This window comes from Tamandua tetradactyla, chromosome 11 (assembly GCF_023851605.1).
Source record: "Tamandua tetradactyla isolate mTamTet1 chromosome 11, mTamTet1.pri, whole genome shotgun sequence".
In the NCBI taxonomy this organism is placed as follows: domain Eukaryota; kingdom Metazoa; phylum Chordata; class Mammalia; order Pilosa; family Myrmecophagidae; genus Tamandua; species Tamandua tetradactyla.
Window position 1 is genome coordinate 94,209,989 of NC_135337.1, and position 20,754 is coordinate 94,230,742.

General features: G+C 60.0%; 2 protein-coding genes across 2 annotated transcripts; both read right to left on the minus strand.

The window, feature by feature from the left end:
• Positions 1-773: 773 nt before the first annotated feature.
• On the minus strand, positions 774-11,179 carry RASAL3 (RAS protein activator like 3). Its single transcript, XM_077121932.1, has 18 exons — positions 11,119-11,179; positions 10,644-10,975; positions 8,866-8,996; positions 8,635-8,713; positions 8,476-8,537; positions 8,073-8,143; positions 7,320-7,446; positions 7,126-7,224; positions 6,097-6,639; positions 5,537-5,681; positions 5,125-5,269; positions 4,135-4,371; positions 3,842-4,043; positions 3,615-3,733; positions 2,613-2,985; positions 2,171-2,328; positions 1,612-1,675; positions 774-1,507 (listed from the first exon to the last, which is right to left on the minus strand). Exons 2-18 carry the CDS (start codon positions 10,963-10,965, stop codon positions 1,364-1,366), a joined length of 3,021 nt encoding a protein of 1,006 aa, XP_076978047.1. The 5' UTR covers positions 10,966-10,975; positions 11,119-11,179; the 3' UTR covers positions 774-1,363.
• Positions 11,180-13,454: 2,275 nt separating this feature from the next.
• PGLYRP2 (peptidoglycan recognition protein 2) lies at positions 13,455-19,804 on the minus strand. The gene is made up of 5 exons (XM_077119628.1): positions 19,626-19,804; positions 15,738-16,643; positions 14,791-15,001; positions 14,083-14,380; positions 13,455-13,563 (listed from the first exon to the last, which is right to left on the minus strand). The coding sequence occupies exons 1-5, from the start codon at positions 19,687-19,689 to the stop codon at positions 13,477-13,479; spliced, it is 1,566 nt and encodes a 521-aa protein (XP_076975743.1). The 5' UTR covers positions 19,690-19,804; the 3' UTR covers positions 13,455-13,476.
• Between the last annotated feature and the right edge of the window lie 950 nt (positions 19,805-20,754).

Here is a 20,754-nt window from a genome sequence, read left to right on the forward strand (position 1 = left end):
CCCCCATGGGTCATTCATAGCCTCCAGTCCCCTGGCCCCAATCAGGTACCTTCCAACCACAACTTCACTCCCATCTTACCCCTTTCCCATGCTGCATGTCGGCACCTTCATGCTTTTAGCTCCCTAGGTCCCAATGCTGAGGTCCCCTTCTCCACCCAACCCCCCGGATCACAGCCTACTGGTAGACCCCATCATGCACATATAGTAAGCCTCAAGACCTTCTCCTATCAACCACCTATCCACCTGTCCAACCATCCAGCCAGCTCCTATCCATCCAACCTTCCAACCATCTATGAATCCATACAAATACCCACTCAACCTCCCATCCACCACCCAAGCAACCACATATTTATCTACACAACCAAGCACCCATCCCTACATCCATCCTTTCATTCCATCTAAACACCCATAAATCCATCCATCCATCCATCCGCTGCATGTGTATTTGCCTGCCTCCTCCACTAGAGGGTAAACCTATGGGGTCAGGAGTCCTTTTGATCTGGTTCATTACTGTTTCCCCACCGCCTGGCTCAGAGTCTCAACCAATGTCTGTAGAATATATATAACCACTTACTCAATTCAAATATTTATTTCCTACTATGAGGATGATCTTTTCTAGGCACACATACCCGTCTGGTTTAACTTTACCTATCCAACCACTCACCCATCAAGAAAACATCCAGGAAATGCTAACCTATTTATCCACCTATTGTCCTCTCACCCTACCCCTCACCCATCTACCCACCCCCCCACCCATGATTCAAACGCCCCACTCATTTACATACACATTCACTGCAGAGCTCAACCATTTCCACACCTACCCCACCCCTCCCTTCCTCCTCATCCCAGACACCTCATGTGGTAGGCCCAAGCCCTCTCTGCCATGAGGGAACTTGGAGTCCCTGCTTAGCTCAGGATTTGGAGGCTGAGGAAGATTCTCCCATCCAGGACCCTTCCAAGTGAAATGGGCACTTCCCAGAACACTTTTAACTAGAGGTTTTGTCGAACACTTTTAATTATGGGTCCTCCCCCTTGAAGGGAATGTCAGATCCATTTCACAGATGAGAAAACTGAGGCTCTGAGAGAATGGAGGCCTAAAGAGCACTCAGCTGGGGAGGATCTGCTTTCATTGACCCATCCGTCCCTGAGACCCCCATAAGAGCAGAATCTGGGAGAGCAGAAGAGGGGGCTTGCTTTCTGGTTGGCAACATCTAGGGGCAAAGAAACCACTGATTTTTACTGAAATCAAGATTTTACTGGGCAACCTCATGGTGCCAGGCTGATTGGGTTGAAGTAGGGGTGTCCACACCCCACTAGGGCAGCCATCTCTCTGCTTCCAGACCACATGAGCGATGTGGGCGGCTCAGGTGGTGTCTCCATTGGCGCAGGGTGCTTCGAGGGGCAGGGACTGGTTTCGGGACCCTGCTGCCCTGGATCGAAGCTGGAGGCTCTGGACCCCCTCCCTCCGCTGGACCAGACTATTCTCCATCTCAGCCAGGGGGTGTTCCTGGGGAAGCAGTAGTGGTGGGCTAGGAGCCTGGGGAGGGCTGCGCCCGGCCCCCAGCTCCCTCACCGCCCAGATCTGCCCTGCATCTGGGGCAGGGGTCTCACCAGATTCTTCAGCCTGTGACCCTCACTGCTTGGAGGGCTGAGCTCTGGATCCGACTCCGAAGTCCTGTGGGGGTCGGGGTCGGGGTCGGGGGTGGGGTGTCGGAGGCTGAGGGGCCACCTTCCAGCTCGGTGGCGGAGAGCCAAGCATCCAGGGGGCGGGGCTTAGGGTGGAGGCGGGGTTTGTGCTGGCTGGGGGCAGGGCCTACGTAAACCTGATGAAGGGGCAGGACCAGATCCTGGGATGGGTCCCATCACAACACTTGGAGGCGGGGCTTGGCCAGTCCTGGACGGGGTCTTGACCCAGATCAGGGAGCTCCTTGATGAGAGCTAGGGCCTGGCCCAACCTGGCCAGAGGGACTGGCCGAGGGGTGGGGCCCGAGAAGACCTGCAGCCTTAGGCGGCAGGGGACCTGGGCCAGCCCACCTGGAGGCGGGGCTGACTGAGGGCGGGGCTTGACTGACCGAAAGGACCAATCAGCCCTAAGGGGCGGCCCCCCGCCAGATCTGATTGGAGTGGGGCCAACCTGGGGGGCGGGGTTGTCCGAGGGGGCGGGGCTTACCCAGCCCGGAGCCGGGCCTCCAAGGACCGCATCTCGCGCCGCAGCTGCTCCTGCTGCTCCACCAAGACCCGGACCTGGGCGCCCAGCGACTGCACGAGGCCGGACAGCGTCTTCTGCTCCTCGCGCAGGGCGGCCACCTCGCACTGCAACTCCGCCAGCTGTGGGGAAGGGGCAGCCGTATCCTGACCCGCTGTCCCGCCCCCTCTCCCCCACCCCCGCCCGGGGGACCCTGACCTCTCTGTCCCAGGCGCTCCCTGCCCGGATGGGGGGCCTTACTAACGCAGTACAGAGCGGGAAACTGAGGCTCAGAGAGAGGGGAGGGCTCGACCCGGGATCACTCAACACGGGGAACGGGGTATGTGAACCCAGACCTGCCTGGGGAGTTCTGTCCCCATCGCACCCCTCCCCGTCCCACCTCGCGCGGACCCGGGCCGGGCCTCACCCTGCCCACGGGTCGGTGTGTGCCCGGCGCCTGGTCCCCGTCCCGCGGCTGGTCCAGGTGGCGCTGCCAGGGCACCGACGGCTTCCGGGGCAGCGAGGCCGAGGCGCCGGGCCGGCAGCGGGGCGCGGGGCGGGTGCGCACAGAGTTCTTGGGCCGCGGTCGGGGCCCTGTGGACGTGCGGCGGCGGGCGGGGACGCTCTGTGTGCGCTGCACTGGCCGCGACCGCCGCGGGGGCCGTTCCTCATCCGCCGGCGGCCGGGCCCAGCAACCGGCCCCGTGGAAGCTGCGCAGGGACTGGCTCTTGGAGATGAGTGGAGTGTGCTTGGGGAGGTCTCGGGGGGCCAGGAAGCCAGGCTTCTCCCCTACAGAGAAGCTGGGGTGGGGTGGGGCGCGCTCAGACGCTACTGGGCCTTGAGCTGACCCCGACCTGGATCTCCCACAAGAAATGACCCCACCCCTGACCTTTTACTTCTCTTTGATCCTATCCCTCTGGGGAACATCTTTTGACCTCGGTGTGGCCCTGTCTTTGACTGCTGACTACACTATCATCCTTTCTGTGACCCTTGGTGTGATCCTAGTCTAACCTTTGACCCCTGTCTAACCTCAGCTCCAACCTCTCACACAAGGTCACCCTTGCCCGGGACCCTCTCTTTAACCTCTGATTCCTGTCTAACCCCATCCATGACCTCTTATACGACCTTGCTCTGACTTGCAATCTCCCGTCTGACCCTGGGCCAGACCTCAGTTTCCAATATGAACTTGACCCTGACCCCTGATGGCTGCATCTGAACATCTAACCCGACTCTAATGCCGGATTTGATCCCTTCCTCAAGTTCTAACAGAAACCCAGCCTCTGGCCACAGTGTCACTCTCTCTTTGATCCCAGGTGTAACCTCTCTATGACCTCTTACATGACTCAATCCCCACCTGTAACCCACCTTTGGCCCTGTCCCCGCTCCCACCCATTAGAACCTGGCCCCGAGTGCAGGCAGGCCAGATTACCTGGAGTAGACCTGCACCGGGGGTGGAGGCAGACGCATCGGCACAGACACAGGTACAGGCCGGCCCTCCTCGATGGCGCGCAGGATAGTGGGCAGTGGTTCCAGGCTGTCGCGGGTCACCTGGCCAGGTGGTCAGGGAGGATGCCAAGCAGGCTTTTGTGGGCCCGATGCTCCTCTCACTTTGCTGCCTCCCCAACTGCTGCCCTGGGCCCTGGACGCAGGCCATACCTGGTCAAGCTCAGCAAAGATGGTGCAGAGCTGTGCATGCAGGACAGCCAGCTGATGGGCCAGGTCGCTGCTGCCATGGTAACCCTGAGGTGCCACGTCCCCATCCACCCTGGCCACCTGGTCCAGGAAGCACTGCATGGCAGGTCCATGATCCTCCAGAAAGCTGTTCATGAAGCTCATGTAGGCCTCCTTCTCCCCGAACCTGGGTGGGGGCCAGGCAGGGGGGTCAGATCAGACAGCTGGCACCCACGCTCTGCCAGCATGTCCCTCCCCACAGTCGCCCCAGCACCTACGGGGCACGGTTAGCGAGGTTCTGGATGACCTTGGCGATTAACGTAAGGGTGCGGGCTGGGCCGGGTGCCGGGTGCTCCAATGCCAGGCCAAAGAGGCTGGGCGCCAGGATGGCGGGACACAGGAGCCGCAGGAAGAGGGAGGCGCACACCAGCCGTGGGCCCAGCACCTCCGAGCCACGAGCCTTGCATGCTTCCCGCCAGCCTGAGAACACGGTGCCCAGCTCTGCTGGGAACCAGCTGGAACAGAAGAGGCGCTGCTCAGTGGGGGAAGGTATGGGCAAAAAGGCCAGGTATGGTTGAGGTCATAAGGTCGGGTTCCAGAGTGGGGGTCATAGATTCTCTTTTGCGTAAGGGTTTATGGTATAGTAATGGAGAACTCTGGGGTCAATTACCTTGGAGTTAGGGGCACAGGGTCACATGGGGTCAGAGGTCATGAGCTTGGGATGTAGCTATAAGTGGCCATGAGATCAGGGTGCCAGAACGCATGATCTGTATGTAGCGGATGTGACTGGGAGTACAAAGCTATTTAGAGCCAGAAATCTCAGATCCACACTCCAGGTGGCATGGGATTAGGGATACAGGTTCACTTAGGGCCAGAGGTCAAGGGATTTCAGTTCTAGGTTTCCTGTGATCAATTAGCATGGCTCTTGGGGGTACGGGATCATTTTAGGCCAGAGGACATGGGATTGGAGGTATGGCATCACCTTGGGTCAAGTCACATGGGATTGAGGTGGCACGTTAACTGGGGGTCAGGTGGTATGGCACTGGGAGTAGGGTTGCCAGATTTAGCAAATGAAAATGTGGGAATTTCATTTAAACTTGAAATTCTAATAAACAACGAGTAGTGTTTTAGTACACGTATGTCCCAAATATTGTATCACATTGAACTGGGCATGCAGCATTTTATCTGGCAACTCTGATCGGGGGTCAGGGTCAGCACGGCCATGGAGGGGTGGGGGTGGGCTCGGGGGCTGGGGCCCTGCTTCTCACTCATAAGAATGGACGATGTTCTGGAAGACATCCTCGCAGTGAGCTCGCAGCCTGGCCTGGTGCTGGGGCAGCTCCGGGGCTGGACACTTGCTGGGGTCCACCTCACAGTCCTCGGTACCAGCACAGAGACACCGCACCACCTGCCCTGCAGCCCAGCACAGCCGGACAGGGGCCAGGGCACTTGACCACCCAAACCCCACACCCAGCCCTCCAAATCTACCACCAACTTACCCCAGAGACACCTACCACCTCTGGGAGTCCCCAGTTCCCTTTCCCAGGATCCCAGCGCCCCCCCCCCCCCCCCGCAATAGTGACCACACCACCAGAGTCCGGGTTACCCAAGGATCCGTACATTTCCCCTGGGGTCCCCGAGCGCAACCAGGACACCTCCGACACGGGCCCCTCAGCTCACCCAGGGTCTCCTGAAGGTAGTCCTGTGCCACCAGTTTCATGTACTCATCGATGGCCTTGGTGGCCAGCGTGTTTTCCCGGAACAGCAGCGCCTCGCGGCCCCCACAGCGTGCCAACTCCGCCGTGCCCAGGTCTGTCACCAGCGCCTGGGCAGAGCAGCAAGGATGGGAGTCACGCTTGTCTGGGTCGCAGACTGAGTCAGGGGGACGCACTTACGGCCCTCGGCCTTCCGCCAACAGCTGGGACTCAGGCCTGGCTCTCACTGCTGGGGTTCTTAACTGATGCTCGACCCTCCACACGGAGCTGCCCCGCCCTTTAAGGTGGATGCGCAGACCCCGCCTCTCGCAGCTGTCACTCAGGCCCCGCCCCTGGAAGCTGCCCGGCACTTGAGGCTCGGCTCAGGCCCCGCCCCTGGAAACTGCCCGCCCACAAGGCGATGCTCAAGCCTTGCCCCTCGCCGCGGGACCGCAGGCCCCAGCCCCCGCAGCCGCCTCAACCCTGCCCGGAGCGTGCAGCCAGCCGGTCCCCAGCCCCCGGGTCCCCGCCGTCGCGGCGCCGCACCTGCGCCCGGCCGGTGGCCCGCAGCACGCGCACCATGGCGGCCGCCAGCTCCTCCTTGGCCTGCGCCGGCAGCCCCGGCTCCAGCGCCCCGCAGAGGCGCGCATAGTGGAAGGTGAGGAACTCGGCCAGCTCCTTGTAGCGCTCGGACGGCTGCACCCGCAGGCGTCGAGCCCGGGCCCGCGCCCGCAGCGCCGCGCCCGCCGGAGACCCCTGCAGCGGGAACCAGCGCTCCAGGCCCGCGGCGGGCCCCCGGGGGGCGCCCAGCTCCTCCAGAGCCAGCGTCACGCGGCCCAGCGCCGGTCCCCCCGCGCCCGCGCCGCGAAGCCGCAGCGACAGGCGCCGCGCGGGCGGCAGCGCCTCGAAGTGGAAGCGCTCGGCCCAGAAGAGCTGGCCCGGGCCGGTCCGTGGAGCCGTGCGCGCCAGGAGCGCGCCGTCCAGCCAGAGCTCGGCGCGCACGCCTGGCGCCCCCGCCGCCGCCCGGGGCAGCCCCTTCGCCTCGTGCACCCACACGCTCAGCCACGTCTCTTCCCGCTCCGCGTTGTCCTGGGGACGGGATGAGATCCGGGGTGGGGGCGTGTTTGGGGACGAGTTCGCGCTCGCCCGCGGAGTCCCGCGGGAGCCCCGAGGGAGCCCCGAGGGGGCCTCGAATCCGGTGCGCCCGGTCCCCAGGGAGATCGCGGGGCCGTTGGGGGAAGAGGGTGGGGCCACCGGGGTCCCAGCGTGGCTCCGCGACAGCCTCCCAGCTCTTTTGGGGTCTCCCTGAGAGACTCGGCTCCAGGGCCTGGAGAAGCAACCGCGGCGTGGCAGCGTAGGGGCTGCGGGGTGGGCGGGTCTTTGGGTGCGAATAGGGCTGGGGCGGAATAGAAGGAGAGGAGGGAGGTTGGCCCCCCCGAGCTGTGGTGAACTGGGTCGGAGGGGCAGGCGGGCCTCAGGGGCGTAGTTAGGGCGCAGGCGGGTTTGGGGAGGGAGGAGAGGCGGGGCCCGGGATGCGGGCGCGGCCCCCGTGTCCAGCTTCTGAGGGAGGCTTACCTGGCTGGGCTGGAAGTGACGACGGAGGTCCTCGATCCAGCGGTCTCTCTCCGCGGCGCAGCGGCAAGAGAAGCAGCGGCTTCCGCCCGCCCACGTCACCTGTTGGGCAAGGGGATCCCCCAGGTGGGACTGAGGTCAGGAGTCGAGCCAAAGGGTCGGGGCTGTTGCTGAGATGGGGGGTTGCCCGCGCTGACCTGGAAGCAGTGAGGCTCCCCCAGCAGACTGGGATGCAGCGGCCAGACCCGCACGTCCCGCTCCGCGCCCAGGTCCAGCTCGGAGAGTGTGGCCAGGGATTCCCGCGAGCCCAGGGCACTGGGGGGGCTGATAAGGGGCCTAAGGCTGAGGAGGTCATTCTCCCCACCCCCCGCCCCCAAGCCTGAATGGTGGAGAGAGGCCAGGAGGAAGTTGAACCGAAATTCGATTCTGTCCTTCCCCTGCCTCCAAGTCTCCCATGGCTGCTCCTGCTCCCAGGATAAACCCCAGACTCCGGGTGGTGACCTACCTGACCTTGCCTAGTCCAGCCCCGTCACCTTTTGAACTCATCTCCTCCTACCTAATCCCTCACTTTCTGAACTCCACATACACACTGGCCTTCTTTCTGTCCCTTGAACATGTGAAGGTCCCTCCCTGCCTCAGGGCCTTTGCACTTGCTGTTCCTGCTGATTGGAAAGCTTTCCCCATCGCTCTTGGCTTGCTTAACTTCCACTCGGCTTTCATATATCAGGTCAAGGGTCACTTCTTCAGGGAAGCCTTCCCTGACACTTCCAGGCTAGAGAGTTGATTTAACTTCTGTTTTAGAGTGATCAGGTCAGACTCTGCCCCCCGCTGCTCAACTGAAGAATGGGTCCATGCTAGAATCTCTCAGTGGCAGCAGGAGGCTTTGGGTGAAGGTCAGAAGGAAAGGCAGTCAGAGGAGGGGGAGAGGGCAATGCATTAGAGACCCTTACCCATCTCGGAGGGTATTGGCTCCCACCTCTGACCTGGCTTTTTTCTTCTCTTTCAGCCTCTTGAGCAGCCCCTGTGGAGAAGGGGATATCAGCACAGCAGCGGCAGAAGCCCATGCTCCCTCCTTCCCTCAAGGGTTTCCATAGGATCTGCTGGTCTCAGAGGACCACAAGCTCAGGCTGTATTAACAGGAGTAATAAGGACAACCAACAGCTCCCATTTCTGAAGCATTTATTAGATACTTTCTTGCATTCTCCACTGAGTTCTTAAAAGAGCCCTGAGAGGGAGGTTCTCTTATTAACTCCATGACCTGCCCAAGATCACAGAGTAAGAGTCCCCTTTCAGCTCTGAGGGTCCGGGAGTCTTTGTTCTGCCCCCCCCCCCACCCCCCACTGGCTGCCTTACCCGAACGTTGTGGACTTGGTTGGGACCAGCCACCTCTGCTTCGGTCCTTCCAGGGGTCCGATCTGCAGGTGGCCAGGAGTGGGAGATTGGCATCGTCTTGGATTCTGCCCCCTTGAGAGGCTCCCATATGCCCCAGCCCCCTCCCACCCTCATGCTTACCTGGCTCCCTGAGGTTTCCTATGGCTACCTGGATACTGCCCTCAGAACTGGCACTCCCTACCCGGGGCCGGCGAGGGCCCTGCTCCTCCATTGGAGGTGACAGTCAGAGAGGGGAGGCAGACAGGCAGACAGGGAGGGACAGAGAGCTTTCCATTACCCTCCCTCCCACCCCAGCCACTGACCCGCCCCCTTTCCTTACCCCTCCTCCCTTGCCTAGGTGCCCCGCCTCACCTCCTCATCACCTCCGAGCAATACCAGCCTCCCGTCGAGCAGGGCGAAGCCCCCAATGTCCCAGACAGGCACATCAGGTGCGGGGGCTTCGGGGATTTGTGGGGCAGGGGGCTCTGGTTCCGGCTCTGGTGCTGGGCAGAGGAGGAGGTACTGGGGAAACTGGGAGCCCTTTCCTCTCAGGCCCTGTCCCCACTGACCACAGGGAGTGGACACTGCCCAACTACTCTGTGCCCATGCCTTCTTTCATCAGATCCTCCAGCCGTCCTTCAAAGGAAGGGCTGTTTTAACCTTCATTTTACTGAGGAGGTAACCGAGGCCCAGAGAAGTTGAGTGACTTGCCCAGAGTCACACAGCTCATAAGTAGTTGATCCTGGCTTCAGGTGCAATATTGTGTCTCCTAACCAAGATAGTGGGTAGGTCTGAGAGGTTAAAACACAAGCCAGCAGCCTGGGCCCCTGACGTAAGTAACTCATCTAAGTCAGGAGATATTTAAAGTTGTGAGAAAGGAGCAGAAAAATTCAGGGTAATGGGAATTGATGGAGCAAAGGGTCAGGGAGTGAGTTTGCACTGGTTCTCGAACAGCAGGTTGTATTTGGACAAACAGAAAAGGTGGCAGGAATAGCTTGAGCAGAGGATGGGAAGTGGTGAAGCTCCCAGGAGGATACAGGGAACTGTTCAGAGGCTGGAGGGGAGGGTCTGGGGGGAGATTGGTGCTGGCAGAGATTGAAGAGCTAGAGTTGTAATCCTGGGGGACAGTGGGGAGCCATGGTAGGTGTGTGAACAGTGGGAGGAGCAAGTCTGCTTATTAGAGAGCTCTCTCTGGCTCCTACAGAGGAGGTGATACCTGACACCCTGGAAAAGGTTGAAGAGAAATCTCTGCAAAATGGAAAATATGAAGGGTGAGAATTAGAAAATTAAAGGGCTGAACAGACCCTTGTAGATCACTTGTCTTGCCTCTTGTTTTACTACCAAATGGCAAAAAATGCTAACTCCTACAGATTGATTGGCTGCTTAAAATACACGGGCCCTTGTTCGTGGTACATCCATGGGTTCTAATCCTAAAGACTTTCCTTACCCTCCTTGATCTCTCTAGTCAAGGACTTTTTCACTTTCTATCATTGTCTTGTTTACTTGTTTATTCTCTGTTGTCCTCACTACACTGTCAACTCCTCAGAGCAGCTCAGGGAGCCTCATCTGTCTTGTTCCCTGCCACGTCCCCAGGACCCGCATCAGGGCCTGGTCCACAGTAGATGTTCAATGAACTTCTCCTTGAATGAATGAATGCATAGGAATGAATTAAATAACATACCCTTCAAAGCAGAGTTCACTTTTAACTGATGGGTAACCTGAGGCTCAAGGAGGGGAAGAAACTAAAACATGGAGGCTGGAGGACAAGAGAGCAGGAAGCCTCTGAGATGGATATCCAGGCAGGATAGACTTAGCCTGGGTCATTGAGTAGGAGAGACCTGTCAGGGCCGAGAGCTATTTGGCATCTGGACAGTTACCACTGTGGGTCTATTCCCTCTCCTTTACCCAGCCTAGGGCCCCAAGCTCATAGCTCCCTGGCCACTCCCTAGAGCCTCTCTCCCTCCAGCACCCCCCTGCCCCCCATGCCCGGATTAGGTGAAAAGAGGGAAGAGGGCAGCTGGGCCCCAGCCATTTCCTGACGAGCTTTTGCGCTCCCCACAACTTCCTGTGTCTGTAGCACTGATGCTCCGGAGGCAGACAGAACCCCAGCATCCGGCCAGAGCTGAGCCCGGGGCGGGGTAGCTGTGTACCTGGGGCCTCCGGCTCAGGTTCCGGCTCCAGCAGTGGGCTTTTATGCTTCCCCCAGAGGGTTTTGGATAGCCGGAGGCGGTTGGTCCACTGCTCCTTGGGGGGTGCGGAGAGGACGCGGCGGAACAGCGAGCGTGGGGCCGGCTGGCTGCTGACCGTGGGTTCCGGGTGGCTCAGAGCCCTGCCCCAGCCGGTGAAGCGGCTCCAGCGGAACCCTCCAGCCCCCTTCTCTCCGCTGCCCCCCGTGTGCCAGCGGTAGGAGCTCAGGGAGGATGGGGCCGTGGGCTGGGGTTGGGAGGTCCGGCTGGGCGATGGTGGGTTCATGATGAGAGTTCTGTTGGGGAACGAGTGGGTGCCGTTTCTACCTGGCATCTGCCCACATGTCGCCCTCATCTTGGCCCCCTCCCGACTCAGCTCTCCCTCCAGGGACACCCCTTAGGGGATGCGGGCACTCCCTCCCCACAAGTGCTCCCTTACCTGGATTTCCTGACCAGCTCCGCAATCAGCGGCGTCTGCACCCTGCCTGGCTTCCTCCCACTGAACCCCAATCCACGTGACCCTGTCTGTCCCACCCCATAGCCAGCTGGGAGGGCAGGATGCGGAGGGGAGAGGAGGTGGCAGCGCAGGCTGCTGGCTAGAAGCACCCGGAACCCCTCCAAAGGTGGCCCCAGTTGCCTCCTCTGCAGAGTGGGCACATGCTGACCAGATGCTGGCCAGAAGATGGAGCACCTGGAATTTTCGTCCACGGCTCAGTGGAGTGTAGATTGAATCACCCATTTTGGAAGCTGTTAGGCATAATCTACTAAAATTGGGCACGCACATCTTGTGTGACCCAGCAATCCCACTGCTAGGTATACACTCAACAGAAATGCCTACTGGCATACTTTGTAATAGCTCCAAACTGGGAATCATGCAAGAATCCATGTACAGTAGAATGGATGCACTGTGGTCTCTACTGTAATGGAATACTATACAGCCAGGAGAAGGAACAAACTGCTGCATAATTGAACTTGGTTGAAAATAGGGGGAAGAAAAGCCAGAAATGAAGATTACAAACTGCATGGTTTCATTTATTTAAAGTTCAACAGCAGGCAAAACTACAGATTACAATTCGGGGGTGGGGGTGGGGAGTGGCTTCCTTTGAAGGGATAATGATTAGGGAGGCAGCATGAGGGGCAATTCTAGGAACTGGTTATGTTCTATTTCTTTTTTCTGTTCATCAAGGTTAAATGCATGTAACATAAATTTAAATCATTCTATTTCTTCAGCTGGGGGCCGGCTACATGGGTGTGTTTTGTTGTGAAAATTCCTTGAGCTGTACGCTTGTATATTTTTTCTGTGTCTCTTATACCTCGATGACTGTTTACTTGAAAAACAGAAGTAGGCAAATGCGATTCTGAGAAATAAATGAGTCAGCATGAGAATGAACGATTCTGGTCCAGCGGCTGGACAGGTGTGGGTTTGAGTGCCAGTCGGCCCCCTTTCTTTATGACCTCAGACATGTCACTTCCCCTCTCTGAGCCTCGGTTTCCTTATTTATACAACAGGATATAATATCAGTTTCAGAACGTTCATGGTGTGAGCCTCCATTTATTTGACAAGTGCTTCCTGAGCCTACTCTGTGCTTGGTGCTAGAGAAGCAAAGGAGGAACCAAACAGATATGACTTCTCCCCTCCTGAGGCTCACAGTCCAGGGAGAGAGACAGATCCTGAATGCAAACGCAGGGCATTTCCAACTGGTGAGATAGAAACAGACTGGAGTAAAGGCTGGAGCAGAAGTGATGCTCTTTGTGCTGGAAAAAATCAGAGAGGGCTTCCCTGAGGAGGTAACATTTGCAACCTAAAGTATGGGAAGGAGCTGGCCATAGGAGGTGCGCTCCAGGTAGAGGACACAATGTATGCACAGACAGGGATGATCAGAATGGGTGGGGTTGGGGGAGGGACACGGCCAGCCTCACCGCTGTGTGAACTGTTCAGGCTCAGGGTGCCACGCTCCAAAGAGCCCACACTTGCATTATGGCTCTGCTGTTGCCTTCTTGAGAATCATAATTTTTGAACCAGTAGCCCCAGATTTCCGTTTTGCAATGGGCACTGCACATTCCACAGTGCATCCTGAGGAGCACGGAGTCTGTACCGAGGACCAAAGATCTTTGTCCTGGAGCAGTCAGAGAGCAGGCAGGTACACACACATTAGAAGCACCCATTGCATTCTGCTCCAGCGAGGCCACCTAGCATGCACACGTGTAGAGCCTCTTGGGGCTCCTATGTGCCCCCAGGCTGTACTACTTCACTACACACTAGCCCCTCTCCCAACTCCCAGAACCAGTGGTTTTGCCTTCGTCTGGTAGCTGGAATGCAGGCTGCCCATGCTTTAAGCAGCCCCAAAGCACCAGCAAATCCACACCTCCTTGACAGCGACCAATGGCAGCCTGCAGGTCAGTCCCACAGCCCCTCTCCATCTGGTGGGACAATTCCTAGGTGTTCTACCCCGTCTGTTGGAGGTCCCCAGCAGGACTGAAAACTCCAGTTGCCCATGGTGGGGACTTGCTTGATAACCCATGCCTTCCCTTCCCAGTCTCCCTTCCTCATTCCTCACCTGCTGTTCCCCGGGATCGCCTCCCTAATAAACTCTTGTTTTTTTTTTTTTTATCATGGGCAGTCTCCGGGAATCAAACCCAGGTCTCTGGCATGGCAGGTGAGAACTCTGCCACTGAGCCATTGTTGCCCGCCCCCTAATAAACTCTTTGTACCATGATCCTTGTGTTAGGGTCTACTTCTGGGGGGGACCCAGAGATGCAAATGACACAGGCACAGAGGTTTCCTTCCATGGTCTCTTTATTGGAGGTCTGCGGCTGGTGGGATTAAGGGTGGCTCCCTCCTGGATCGCCGAGAGGCCCTCCTGGCAGTTCTTGGCTTCACATTCTTGAAAAGACAAGGGGGTGTGTGAGGCTGGGCAGGTGAGGGTGGGTATGCCCTCTTCAGGGTGGGAAATTGGCTGGGGGTGGAGGGTGGGATGGGACGGGGCCCAAAGTGAGAGGTTATGATGCAAATTGCAGGCCAGGGAGAACAGATCTCTAGCTTCATGGAACAGACAGACAGTGTGCATGGAGCATGAGATTGTGCAGACTGGGCCTGGGCTGCCCCAAGCATAAGAGCTGTCATCCGGGGTCAGGGGCTCAGCAAGGATCCTGGAAGCTGAGAATGTGTGGACAGACGATTAGCTGTACAGGGTTAGGATTGGGCAGGCAAAGGGCTTTCAGGGTCAAGGTTCTGGGACTAGGCAAGGGTTGGGTGGCCAAAACGCCTTTGGGTAGGGGACGGGGGTGGAGTGGGGTGGGGCAGAGGGAGTTGCCTGCAGACTAACGGGAGCCTGGTGCCCAGGTGGCCCGAGTAGCAGGGCCGGAAGGGGTTCAGGGCGCTTGGCTGGGGCTGCGGACTCACGGCGGTGAAGTGCGGCCAGGTGCGCAGCAGGTGGAAGAGCGCGTCGCCGGGGCAGTCGGTGAGCACGAGCTGGCGGTGGCCGAGCACCGAGTAGTCGGGCTGCAGGAGGCCGGCGCGCAGGGCGCAGCGCGGGAGCTCCTCGCGCACCGTGCGCAGCGCGGCCTCGTTGGGCAGCTCCGCGGTGTAGTTGCCCACGAAGGCCACGCCGAAGCCGCAGGAGTTGTGGCCGCGCGTGTGCGCGCCCACCCAGTGCCAGCCGCGGCCCTCGTACACATAGCCGTCGGAGCCCACCACGAAGCTGCAGAGGGGAGGGCGCAGAAGGCACCCTGCGGCGTGAGGGGACCTCCCACCCCCACTCCAAGGCCTCGCCTTTCTATGCCGAGGACCACCCCCGCCCCAACTTCCTTCCCAAACTCTGGCTCTGCAGGGGCCAGGTCCGCACCAAGTACCTACGCCAGAAACAGCCCCTTTCTCTCTGCCTCCGCCCCTAAGCACTGACCACGCCCTCTTTCTGCCCTCCCCCTCCTTGTCTCAATTCTGCCCAGTTCAGAGCCACGCCCCAGGACTGCTCCACCCCAGATTCTACCACAGGTCCCGCCTCTTGGGGTAGAGCCCCGCCCACCCAAGCGTCTTAGCCTCTGGCTCCATCCAAGCCCCGCCCTACCCAGGTTCTACCTCCCAAAGGCCTCGCCCCCAGGCCCCGCCCACCTGTAGCCGATGTCGTCCCAGCCTTGCGTGTCCTGGTGGAAGCGCTGCATGGAGCGCATGTTGGCCGCGCAGCGCGCAAACTCGGTGCAGGGCTGCGCGGGCACGTAGGTGTGATGCACGTACAAGAAGCCCAGCGGCAGGCGCAGCGGAGTCGGGCTGCCCCGGTACGGCCTCGCCCCCCAGCGACAGCGCGGGTGGATAGCCGGGCACCCTGCGGGGAAGGGGGGCCGAGGGTTGGGGTCACCATGCTTTCCCTCGTCCAGCCCTTGCACCCCAACTACAGCACACATTTAGACCCTCTCTCCAGCCTCCTCTCAGGTTTAGGGGGGTATCCAGTCTCACCCCCTGGTCTCCCCTGGAATCTAACTTAACTAAATCGAACATGTCTATTACTCCTATCTCTTTCAAGATAAAGTCTGGATTTTCACTCTTTATCCCAGGTCACCCTGTCTCACCCCTAGGCCTGACCCTAGTCTGGGTATATTGAATCCTAATTATGTGCCAGGCTTTCCGGACTTCATCTCATTAAAGCACCCAATAACTGCAAGAGATAGTGATGATTTACCCTCATATCACTGAATAAAGTGAGGTTCAGAGACGTGAAGGTCTCTGGCATGGCAGGTGAGAACCCAAGTAAGCTCCATCTCTTCTTAACCACAACCTTTTGACTCTCACATCTCTGTCCTTTGCATATGCTGAGTCCATCACTGGGAATGCTTTCTTCCTCAATTTGTGTGTGTGTGAACTCCTATTCATCTTTCAATACCCAACTCCAGCAATATCCTACCTGTGCAGCTGCCCTGACTCCCTCTTCCCCCTACTCCATCCCAGGTAGAGCCCTAACTGCCTCCTTGGAGTTTTCCGGGTCCCAGATGCCCCTGAGAGCATGCAGATGGGTGTGTTTGTATCTGCGAGGGGGGAGGGACAGAAGTGGGAGTCCTTCTCACCCAGGAAGGCCTCGGTGAACTCCTTGCTGGCATTGGTGGCCACCTCGGCCAGCTGTTCTTGGCTCAGGCCCTGCAGCTGGGGGTGCGTTGGCTCCAGCCTCTGTAGCAGGGTGAGGGCGCCCCACACTTGCTGGGTCAGGTTGATGGCCAAGGTCAGGGCAGCCCCGTTCTGCCGTCGGAAGTTGCTGCGGAGCTCCGGCTCTGCAGTCACCCCGGCTCCGTAGTACTGGCTCAGTAGGTGGCTGAGGAGCATCCGGGGCTCGGGGTTCCGGCTTACATAGTCTCCAAGGAGCCCCCCATCCAAGGCACCATTGAGGAAGGCCGTGGTGAGAGTGGATGAGTTGGGGTCCAGGAGGGTGAAGATCCGGGGTGCGGACAGCTGGTCCCAGCAGCCCTCACCTCCCAGTCCTGGAGGGCTATGCAGGAAGGCCAGGCCTAGGTCTTTGGCCAGGGTGACTGCCAGGAGGCTGTCCAAGCTAGTTGGGGCCTTGACTTTGGCATCTGGCGAGGCGGCGCCGGCATCCCCAGGGGGGCTCGAGCTCTCCAAGGGGAAGTTGACCACCTGGCGCCCCTGCAGCCCGGCCTGCAGCCCTGCCATCAGAGGCGCCACCGCCACGGTTGAGCCATCGGGTGCCAGCACCACCCCGTATTCCCGCCCACCCCGTACGCCATGTCGGGCCACTTCCTCCACTAGGCCTTGCAGCTCAGGGCTCAGGGCTCGAGCATCCAACTCGGCAGCCTTGGGGCTCTGCGCCTCCAGCAGGAAGCCATGGAGGGTGTCATGGGGTCCAGAGTCTGAGGCTGACAGCAGCCATACTGAGGGATGGCTGGCCTTGGTCCCCAGTGCCTTCTGCTCGAGCTCAGCCAGGGCCTGAATGAAGGAGTCCATCAGCAGAGGCAGGGAGGCTGCAGGGGCAGGGGAGGGGTCAGCCCAGAGGCCCTGCCCTTCCTCCTCTAATAGAACCCCCACCCCAGTTCCACACCTCCTCAGTGTCCCCGGACCCCAGTTCCACACCTCCTCAGTGCCCCCGGACCCCAGTTCCACACCTCCTCAATGCCCCCAGGCCCCCAGTTCCATACCTCCTCAATGCCCCCAGGCCCCCAGTTCCACACCTCCTCAGTGCCCCCAGGCGCCCAGTTCCACACCTCCTCAATGCCCCCAGGCCCCCAGTTCCACACCTCCTCAATGCCCCCAGGCCCCCAGTTCCACACCTCCTCAGTGCCCCCAGGCCCCCAGTTCCACACCTCCTCAATGCCCCCGGACCCCAGTTCCACACCTCCTCAGTGCCCCCAGGCCCCCAGTTCCACACCTCCTCAATGCCCCCAGGCCCCCAGTTCCACACCTCCTCAGTGCCCCCAGGCCCCCAGTTCCACACCTCCTCAATGCCCCCGGACCCCAGTTCCACACCTCCTCAATGCCCCCGGACCCCAGTTCCACACCTCCTCAGTGCCCCCAGACCCCAGTTCCACACCTCCTCAATGCCCCCGGACCCCAGTTCCACACCTCCTCAATGCCCCCAGGCCCCCAGTTCCACACCTCCTCAATGCCCCCGGACCCCAGTTCCACACCTCCTCAGTGCCCCCAGACCCCAGTTCCACACCTCCTCAATGCCCCCGGACCCCAGTTCCACACCTCCTCAATGCCCCCGGACCCCAGTTCCACACCTCCTCAGTGCCCCCAGACCCCAGTTCCATACCTCCTCAATGCCCCCGGACCCCAGTTCCACACCTCCTCAATGCCCCCGGACCCCAGTTCCACACCTCCTCAATGCCCCCGGACCCCAGTTCCACACCTCCTCAGTGCCCCCGGACCCCAGTTCCACACCTCCTCAGTGCCCCCGGACCCCAGTTCCACACCTCCTCAGTGCCCCCAGGCCCCAGTTCCACACCTCCTCAATGCCCCCGGACCCCAGTTCCACACCTCCTCAATGCCCCCGGACCCCAGTTCCACACCTCCTCAGTGCCCCCAGACCCCAGTTCCATACCTCCTCAATGCCCCCGGACCCCAGTTCCACACCTCCTCAATGCCCCCGGACCCCAGTTCCACACCTCCTCAATGCCCCCGGACCCCAGTTCCACACCTCCTCAGTGCCCCCGGACCCCAGTTCCACACCTCCTCAGTGCCCCCGGACCCCAGTTCCACACCTCCTCAATGCCCCCGGACCCCAGTTCCACACCTCCTCAGTGCCCCCGGACCCCAGTTCCACACCTCCTCAGTGCCCCCGGACCCCAGTTCCACACCTCCTCAGTGCCCCCAGGCCCCAGTTCCACACCTCCTCAATGCCCCCGGACCCCAGTTCCACACCTCCTCAATGCCCCCAGGCCCCCAGTTCCACACCTCCTCAATGCCCCCAGACCCCAGTTCCACACCTCCTCAGTGTCCCCAGACCCCAGTTCCACACCTCCTCAGTGCCCCCAGGCCCCCAGTTCCACACCTCCTCAATGCCCCCAGGCCCCCAGTTCCACACCTCCTCAATGCCCCCAGGCCCCCAGTTCCACACCTCCTCAATGCCCCCAGACCCCAGTTCCACACCTCCTCAGTGTCCCCAGACCCCAGTTCCACACCTCCTCAGTGCCCCCAGACCCCAGTTCCACACCTCCTCAATGCCCCCAGGCCCCCAGTTCCACACCTCCTCAGTGCCCCCAGGCCCCAGTTCCACACCTCCTCAATGCCCCCGGACCCCAGTTCCACACCTCCTCAGTGCCCCCAGACCCCAGTTCCACACCTCCTCAATGCCCCCAGGCCCCCAGTTCCACACCTCCTCAATGCCCCCAGACCCCAGTTCCACACCTCCTCAGTGCCCCCAGGCCCCCAGTTCCACACCTCCTCAATGCCCCCAGGCCCCCAGTTCCACACCTCCTCAGTGCCCCTGGACCCCAGTTCCACACCTCCTCAGTGCCCCCAGGCCCCCAGTTCCACACCTCCTCAGTGCCCCCAGCTCTCCATCTCTAGTGTGTGACAACCTTGGGACCCCCCACCACTGTCCTTGTGTAGTTGAGGTAACTGAGGCACACAGACAACAGGTTGTCCTGGATAAAGGAGCCCGGACCACCTGGGAACACTGAGGGTCATGGCGGGTTTATGAGAAGGAGAGGAACACGGCCCAGTGGGCATTTCTTCCTTCACTGCCATGTGGAGAGCGGTCGGGGGCACAGCTAGAGCAGCGAAGGGGAGACTGGGTGGAGGAGAGTGGTGGAGGAGAGTGGCGGAGGTGACTGAGGCCAGTGGCGGGGAGGTCTGAGTCCCTCTGGGAAAGACCAACAGTCCTTGTCAGGGGGGAGCAGCTGAACCTGGAACGCAGAAGGGCTGAGCCCCGAGTTGGCAGTCGGCGCTGAGCTGTTGACTCCTAGAGAGTATTTATTAAACCTGTGCCAGCTGCACCATTTATGAAACTGAGCTCATTTACATGGGTTCTTTTAGCTCCCCTTTACAGAGATGACACTTGAAGCACAGAGCGGTTAAGTTACCTGCCTAAGGTCATTCAGCCAGGAAGAGGCATTGCCCAGGAAGTCTGGATACCTACACTCACTCTCCTTCCTAGAGTCTGAGTTTCCAGTCCACACGTGTCCTTGCCGTTCCTCTGTAACTGTTCTTCTTTCTGCCTGAGACTCCCTTTCTTGCTTCTCCATCAAGCAGATTTCTCCTTCTTCCTGTCCTCCCTCTACGTCACCTCCTCCAGGGAGCCTTCCGAGCTTTGCGTCCTGGCCCCAGGTCCCTCCACCTCTGCCCTGACCTTATGGGGTGGGAAGTGTCTGTGACTGTGAACTGGAGATTCCTTGACAACTGGGCCCAGGGGTGGGACTCCCTGGGGTCTCCAGCTTCATCCTGCCCAGTACATTCCTGCAGAACCCCGAGTCCAGGCCCCAGGCCCCTGCCCGTTGACTCACCTGTCCCTGGCTCCAGCCACAGTAGGAATCCGAGTAGGATCCAAAGAATACTGCGGGCAGTCATTATGCGGTTCCAGCATCCAGGGAGCAGATCCGGACGATGTCAGCGGAGCTGGAAGGACACAGGCAATGGTGCTGGACGGCCACAGTCAAAGTCCAGTGGTGGTTGGCAGGCTGCCCCTTGCACGGCTGTGGGCGGGAGGCAGAGCATGGTGGGGGTGGGGTGGGGGTGGGCAAAGTGCCCTGGGTCAAGGACAATCTGGGTCCCGGGGGCTGCCCCATCCTAACCTGCCCCTCCCAGTCCAAGACCAAGGGTCACTAAACCAGTCCCGTCCCAGAGGAGCCTGGAGACCAGATGGTTCACACTGCAGCCAACTCTGCCCATTCCCAGGAGAGGTAGACTGAGGCCAATCTGGCAAATCCCACCCCTCCTTCCGGTGACAACTCAGTGACTGCTGGTGACCACCACAGGGGACTCTCAGGAACCCCGCCCGATCTTTAAGACCCGCTGTGCTGGGGATAGGGAGAGAAGGAGAGGTCCTGGGCTTGGCACCTCCTCCTGGGTCCCTTGCTACCAGCTCTACAGTCTTGGGCAGAGGAGGGGAGCAGGGCCCCAGCACTGAGAATTTGCTCCACGGGGACCGGGGGGATGTTGAGTTCAGCCCGTTTCAGGCCCTGTCATCAAGCCCAGAGAGGGAGGCTGAGGACAGGGAGAGGGACCCGCTTCTGGGTTCACCTGGGGCCCTTCCTCTCTCCCCACTGCCAGCAGCCAAGTCTACAGAGGAGCTCACCCGCCTTTATTCTAGCATCAGGTTGGATGGCCTGGGCTGTGCTGTGAGTTGCTCAACTCAGGGCCTCCCACCGGGAAACCAGCCCAGGGAGTTTCCAGGAGACCCACCAGGCTGGGGATTAAGCATGGGGCGGGCCCTGGGATTCCCCAGGGCACAGGGTGCCCTGTCTTCGGGGACCCAGCGGGGCCTCAGGGAGGGAGGGGATGAGCGGGGGCCACGGTTCAGGGCTGATAGGAGCATTCCACTCTGCGCCTGGGCTCCCGCAGACTCGGAATCACGCTTGGGATTGCGGGTGAGGGAAGCAGGGCCCTCGTCTTGGATGCAAAATTCAAGGCAGC